The sequence below is a fragment of the Panthera tigris genome, chromosome C1, assembly GCF_018350195.1.
Source record: "Panthera tigris isolate Pti1 chromosome C1, P.tigris_Pti1_mat1.1, whole genome shotgun sequence".
In the NCBI taxonomy this organism is placed as follows: Eukaryota; Metazoa; Chordata; class Mammalia; order Carnivora; family Felidae; genus Panthera; species Panthera tigris.
In genome coordinates, this window is record NC_056667.1 from 71,186,065 (window position 1) to 71,193,831 (window position 7,767).

Consider the following 7,767-nt stretch of genomic DNA (forward strand, 5'->3'; position numbering starts at 1 on the left):
GTAAATTACACAGAAAGCTATCTGCAATCTTCCATTTACTCCCTTTTATGCTAAAATTAATGTTAAACCCTACTGGCATAAATTTAAATTATCTTTAGCTCCTGTTAGCTTTACCTACAGCTATGTTCACTCACACACACACACTCACAATGAAAAGAAAATATAAGTAAAAAAAGATACCAAAATAAGTACGCAAAGTTGCAAGTCAAAAATGTCTTTATTCTCTTATAATTATACATGTTGTGGTATAATTAATGAAATGAGTAATTAAAATAACTTTACTTTGAAAATCCGTAAGAGAATGCAGTAGTGGCAATTAAGTTTTTCACTCAAAAAATATTCTACATAGTAGTGAACTACTCAAGCCAATTTTTTGTCCTCAACTATTATTTCATAATAAATTAAATGACTTACTATTACTAAACATTTAACTAGTGTCCCACCTCAAAATCATCAGCAAACTGAGAAATTATGGATTTCAACCTTCACTGAAATTGTACAGTATATACAGACATCTTTTCATCATTTAAAAAAGCCCTACTGCAGAAACAAACTTTGTTGCTTTGCTTACATCCCCTTAAAAAATCCTAAATAAAAGAATTCTTACAACATTGTATTAGAATTTAAATAAATACAAGCAATCCTGGTTAGAGTCAAACCTGGCAGCCCAGATGAAATGACTAGAATAAATACAAGCCTTAGGTTTGTACATGAGTTTTTATATACATGTGCCTTTCTCTTTTCCAGATATATCTAAGTGGGGAGATGGGTACAATGAAAAGGAAGTAAGTTATTTTTCTGTTTTACGTTTCCTCCCTTGTGACTAGCAACAAAACCCTTAAGAAAAAAAAGCTGTGTGCTAGCTGGCTTTAGGGACAGTAGAGAAGAAAACTCTGAGACTGTTTGCAGTTCCACAAAGTAAGAGGGAACAGCAAGACAAAGACGCACAAAAGAAGGGCAGGATAAGTAAGTGTCCCTAAACAGGTGTGTGTTAGCTCGATTGCCAGTGTTCTTCAAGGCAGTACTCCTTACCTTCTGATCACTTCACTCTCTATCCAGAATCCTAACCATCTGGGCAAGGTAGTATTCTCACAAAGCCTGATTACCTTTCTCTTGGTAACAGCTAACTAAGCACCAAGCACTGTACCAAACAGATTATCTTTTTTCATCCTCACAGCAACCTGAGGGCTGAGTGACCTGTTCCAGGTCACAAGCCTGGTCAGTGATGGGGTCTGATCAGACAACTAGAGGCTCTATTCTGTTAACCAGCATACTACATAGCCTCCTCTCTAGTAGATTCCACAATCTCATATTTATTGGTGCAAGATAAGACCAATATGAAGGGAACTGCTTAAACTTGTCACATGTAAGCAGTAAGTATAAATATACATAATAAAACTGAAGCTGAAAGACCTCAACTGCTTTGTTCTAATAGAATTTAGTTTAAGTATCAAGTATCAGAATAAAGTAGAATGCTTCTTCAAAACTTTAATAAATGTGTCAAGATAGGTGATTGGGGCACTGGGAACTCTAGAACCTTGCTACTCAAAGTACATACCAAACAGCCTCATCTACACTGGAAGTTTGTTAAAATGCAGAATTTCAGGTCCCACCCCCTACACCTATAAATCCACATTTTAACAAGATTTTCAGAGTTTGAAAAGCACTGCTCCATAACCACACTTTGAGTGGCAAAGGTCTAAAAAATAACCTTAGTGATTCCAAAAAATAAATTCCACTTACAAATGTAGGACTTTCAAATCAACACACTATTTTCTGCTGAATTTGTAATTCTCAGAGTTTTCCTGCCACCAGCAACTTCAATGTTCTGTGGCACTCTTCCAAAAAAAAAAAAAAAGACAACTGAACTTGCTTCCAGGGCCATAATGGCAGAATTTCTCAGAGAGGGATTTAAAGTTAGAAGACAGCCAAACATTATATGCCTATTGATACTAATCATGAATAGGGCTAATGCATAAAAGAATTTGTTGAAAAAATTCATAAAGATCATGTAGATCATAAAGAAATTAGAGCTACAAATACTTCAGGAAATAGAAGAAATAGATGAGAATCTGCATTATAAATCTCAACCTAACAAAGTATAATGCATGAAATCACACCAATTAATACTATTTTAAAAGAATTACCTAAAATTTTCAGACAAAATATTAACAAGTTACATGCCCTAATTTTTTTCTTTTACAGATCATGTAGCAGCAAAAGTAGAGTCAAGGTAGGCTAATTATTTTTTAAGGCAATAAAAGGCTGAAATAGCTCAACCTAGTGCCTTTGAATTTATTCCTGAGTACTATATGCTAATTAAATATATTTATAAAGACTTATAATGAAGTATAGTTGGCAAATAGATTAAAATTCCTTTGTAATCTACGGCTTGCAGAAACTTGACAATATTTATCATGTGTAATGACTTTAGATTTCTTAAATAATCATCTCAATTAAGTACAAATTGGCCAATCTGTGAACATCACACCCAAAACACCAAATCATTGGCATTATTATACTATCTAAAGCTTTAAAGGTTCTCAGTAGGAGACAGAAATCAAAACAAAACATCATTTTGGCTTCCAAAATAAATTTAAAATCATTCCAAATCATTTAAAAATGATTGTTATGTGGTCTCAAAAATTTTCAAAATACCTAAGTATTAGATAGATTAGGTATCTCCATCCCATTAGTTATTCTGTGTTATAAATTCTTTAACTTCATCTTGAAAGAAAACATTCTCATAAATAATACTGAATAGAAAAGTGTGATATAAACCTTTTGGTGTATTTAACACCTTTATACAATCTAGAATGAATTACTTCATCTGGAATGCCCAATTAATTTTTTAGAAAACATGATTTAGGGGCTCTTGGTGGCTCAGTTGGTTAAGCACCTGACTTCGGCTCAGGTCATGATCTTGCAGTTTGTGAGTTCGAGCCCGAGTCAGGTTCTGTGCTTACAGTTCAGAGCCTGGGGCCTGCTTCGGATTCTGTGTCTCCCTCTCTCTCTGCCCCTCTCCCGCTTGTGCTGTCTCAAAACTAAATAAACGTTAAAAATTTTTTTAAAAAGAAAAAGGAAAACAGGATTCTTTTTTCTTTTAAATTTTTTTTTTAATGTTAATTTTTATTTTTGAGACAGAGAGAGACAGAGCATGAACAGGGGAGGGGCAGAGAGAGAGGGAGACACAGAATCGGAAGCAGGCTCCAGGTTCGGAGCCATCAGCCCAGAGCCCGATGTGGGGCTCGAACTCATGGACCTCGAGATCGTGACCTGAGCTGACGTCGGATGCTTAACCGACTGAGCCACCCAGGCACCCTGAAAACACAATTTAAAAGTAAACTCTAGAGGGGTGTTTGGGTGGTTCAGTCAGTTAAGTGTCTGACTTTGGCTCAGGTCACGATCTCATGGTTCATGAGTTTGAGCTCCGAGTCTGACAGCTCAGAGCCTGGAGCCTGCGTCAGATTCTGTGTCTCCCTCTCTCTCTGCCCTTTTCCGGTTCACACTCTCTCTCTCTCTCTCTCCCTCTCTCAAAAATAAACACTAAAAAATATTTTACTAAAAAAAAAGGTAGAATCCAGGTAACATCAATCTTAACTAAAGTAAACATTTAAAGGTGAAGGTTTAAAATAGATATACTGATTTTTTTTAAGTTTTTTTTTATTTTGAAAGACAGAGCAAGCGCGAGTGGGGGAGGGGCAGCGAGGGAGAAAGGGGTAGAGAAAGAGAGGCGCATGTGCGAGAGAGAGAGAGAGAGAGAGAGAGAGAGAGAGAGAGAGAAAGAAAGAGAGAATATGAATCCCAAGCAGGTTCTGTGCTATCAGTACAGAGCCCAAGGTGGGGTTTGATCCATGAACAGTGAGATCATGACCTAAGCCAAAATCAAGAGTCAGACACTTAACTGACTGAGCCACCCAGGCGCTCCTAAAATAGATATATTCATTTAAAAATTATCTTAATAGGCCACCTGGGTGGCTCTCAGGGTTAAGCCTAGGACTCTAGATTTCAGCTCAGGTGGTGATCTCACCCTTCCTGAGGTTGAGCCCAACACCCATCCCCGACCCCCATCCCCACCGGTATCTCCACCCATCGTGGGGCTCTGCCCTGAAGGTGAGAAGCTGCTTAGGATTCTCTTTCTCCATCTTTCTCTGCCCCTTCCCACCTCGAGAGCACTCTCTCTCTCTCTCAAAATAAATAAATGAACATTAAAAAAAAAAAAACCTATGAGAATTCCCCCATCTTCTTTGCAATTTTGAGGTAGTTACCTACCCTCTAAACCTTGTTGAAATTCCATTCATCTCCTCATTTCAAGCAACTTAATATAATTAATTGGATCAGGCCTCTAAGGAACTTTAGCATGTGTTTAACCTCATATAAATAGGGGTTTTGGAGTCATTGAGACCTGAGTCTGAATCCATATAATAGTTTGAATCCCTACACTAATATATACAAACCATATAATACTAGTTTGTGCCACCCTGGGTAAACTTCTTGACTCCTGTTTCTTTTGTTGTTGTTAAATGACAGGTGTCATGGGGGGGGGGGGGATATGCAGGGGGATTATGAGAACCACATAAAGTATCCAGATGGTTTTAATAAGTTCAACTAACCTTCATGAAAAATAGTTAAAAAAAAAACAAGATTAACTCTCCAAATCTATACCAGATATGTAAACATTACACAAGTTATTTATATCTTTCCTAAAAGATGATTTGAAAGGAAATAACATCTGAGAAAGTTATTTAAACCAGAAATAACTCAAGCATTTGCTTAGATTTCTTGTAAAATATCTAAAATACTATCACATAGTAATTCTAATGTTTCATTTTAATTTATTTTACAGTTACTTCAATTTAATTAGTTTCTCAATGAAAAGAATCAATGAATTCATTCTTGAGCATTATTACATTTATTATTACTTTAAAAATCCTTGAATGTTTATTTACACTATAACTGAGGATCTTAAAGCCATCAGATGGTAAATGTTTAACCTTTGCAACAAAAGGGTAAAAAAAATTGACTAAAATTTTATGCAGATTTTTGTTATGGCTGAAATTTAACGATCTTACAAAGAGTTAACTGAAACAAGATCATGGGAAGTAAAGATATAGTAGCAATAAAATATAAAGATTACAAATACTTTACTCCTGCAAATACGTATTTTTTTAATGTGAACTTAGCAAGTACACCTCCCTTTACAAAAAAAAAAAATGTACATTCTGTTATCCTTTATTCAAAAGAAATGGAATAAGTTTGAGGCACTTGGGTGGCTCAGTTGGTTAAGCATTCAACTTTGGCTCAGGTCATGATCTCACAGTTTGTGAATCTGAGCCGCTCCTCGGGCTCTGTGCTGACAGCTCAGAGCCTGGAGCCTGCTTCGGATTCTATGTCTCCCCCTCTCACTCTGCCCCTCTCCCACTCATTCTCTCTCTCCCTCTCTCTCTCCCTCTCCCTCTCCCTCTCCCTGTCTCTCACCCCCTCTCCCTCTCCCTCTCTCAAAAATGAATGAACATTAAAAAAATATTTAAAAAAAAGAAATGGAATAAATTTGAGGATAAATAGGATAAAGAAATGGGATAAATTTTGACAGGTATGGATTAGAGATTTATAGACTCAAAAAAAAAAAAACTTTTCAAGTTTGTATATGCTTTAAATGAATCATTTGATTTGTCCTCACTGTGCGATTACAAGTTTTGTGAACTTTGTTTCTCCCCAGTTTTGTATTTATTGGTTAAACAAAGTTAATGTGTATAAACCCCAGTCCTGGAGGATTTGTAATTCTTACCAGAGAAAATGCTAAGTACTGTGAATCCTTTTATATATCATTTAATATTTTTAAAATTAATGACATATGTCTTTTTGTTCACTAAAAGTCTTTGTATTTAAAATTGTAGTTCAAAGGATCGTGTTGTTTTGGACTCAGTTTGAAAGTACTGTCCTTCTTTCAGAAACGAATTTTTACTATTGACAACATAATTACCAAATATACTTAAGTTCGCACATGACTTTAAATGAATGCACTTTCTTAGAAGTACTAGACATCTTTCTCTTGATTAAAATACTGGTGCCCTTATTTTTCCACAATAAAAAGATTACTCACTTTGTTGGTTTTTTTTTTTTTTCTTTTGTTGTTGTTGTGGAAGGAAGAAGGGAGGAAAGGTGGAGAGGTGAAGTACGTGAAATCCTAGTGACTAAAAAGAAATTTTGGTTGATAGTTTGGTTTGTTTTTGGGTTTGGTTGTGTGTCTGTTGTGTGCACGCGGGCCTGGGAGAGAGACGGAAAAGAAAAAAGAAAACGTGTAATGAGTAAAATGACAGTTTATGAAGCCCATAAAGTCTCCCTTGAATCAAATTCAAATTCACAACCTCCACAAAGTCTACGGATTTGCCTAGAGCCACAAAGAATAAAAATGAAGGCAGCACCGCCCAACTCTATACAAAAAGCGTGTGATGAACTTAACCTTTACTCAGTGTAGTATTCAGGAGTATGCACGCCGGTTTATAGAAGAAAAAACAAAAACCCCAAGTTCCTCATGCCACTGTCTTTTAAAGGCAGGGGGGAGACAAAACGAGCGAATGCATTATACGAAGTAACCTGGTGCATTCAGCTGCCACTTACGCGTCACTTACTTTGGCACCGGCACGTACCTGTCTGCAAATGCATACCTTATTCTTGTCTCTTAAGACAGAAGCCCAGTTGGTAAACACTAAGACTCAGAGTTAGCATTCTGATCGCAAAGTATCCTACCTGTTAGCGTAATTCTTTGGTCTGGAGGCACGGAGAGGACTTGGCTTTCACGCATTTTCAAGGCGCCCAGATTTGGAGGGTTCGCCTGCGCTCCAGAGATTTTGGGGGATGTCCCCCGGGAGCGACCCTTCATTCCCAGGGACAGCAGACGTCCTTTGTACATCCACTTCTGCAGCTTCTTGACTGTCACCGCAGGAGGCTTGAGGAAGGGAAGCCCCTCCTGGCCATCTCCTTTGCGGCTGCGTGCCACAGCTGACCCCGCAGGATCCCTGAAGGGGCTTCCCGTGGAGCGGCCGGGGTCCTTGGAGCAGGGAGGCCGGAGGCCGGAGGGGGCCGCGGCCGGGGCGCTGCCTCCGCTCCAGCCGTCCATCCCGCCTCCACGTGGCGGGGGCTCGTCCAGGTCCCCGCGCGCGCCGCACCTGATCCAGCTGTCGCTCAGCCACCGCTGGAAAGAAGGAGGCTTGGCACCCACCCGGAGGCTCTCGAGGCTTCTGCTGCAGGACAGCCGCATCCGAGGAGTCCGCAGGCGGCCTCCCCCCGACTCCCTCGGAGGAGACCGGGGCGGAGACACCTGCTGCCAAGGGCGGCCACCGCCTCCCCGCTGCCAGTCTTGGGGGCAGGCTCGGCGGTCCGCAGCGCCGCAGGGGGAAGGCGGCTGGCCCAGAGCCCGGGCTCCCACAAGGCAGCCGCGATCCGCCCAACCCCTGTCGTCCCGCCGCGCGCCCGAGTCAGGGGGCAGGTCGTGCATGGCCTGGATCAGCAGATAATAGGCCTCTCGCAACTGGGTCTGCAGCCTGCCTGTCTCCAGGCGGCCGCCCTCCGCCCCCGGGGAGGAGCCCGCCGCCGGGGGAGGCGGGGGCCACCGCTCCGCCTCCGCCCCCTCGGGCTCGGGCGCCGACTGGGAGCCGCCGGGCACGTTCTCATAGTAGTCGGCGTCGTCCTCCTGCTCGTCGTAGTCCTCTCCGCTGCCTTCGGAGCCCGGCGGGGCGCGCAGAGAGGCGCGAGTGAGCCCGCCAC

General features: G+C 40.8%; 1 protein-coding gene across 1 annotated transcript in view; it reads right to left on the minus strand.

Annotated features, from left to right (window-relative positions):
- SYDE2 (synapse defective Rho GTPase homolog 2) overlaps positions 1-7,513 on the minus strand; it is a 51,185-nt gene extending 43,672 nt beyond the window's left edge. Inside the window, exon 1 of the mRNA XM_007079251.3 lies at positions 6,751-7,513. Coding sequence (XP_007079313.2) covers positions 6,751-7,498 — 748 coding nt within the window. The 5' untranslated portion in view covers positions 7,499-7,513. The remainder of the gene's footprint in view (positions 1-6,750) is intronic.
- Positions 7,514-7,767: the final 254 nt, after the last annotated feature.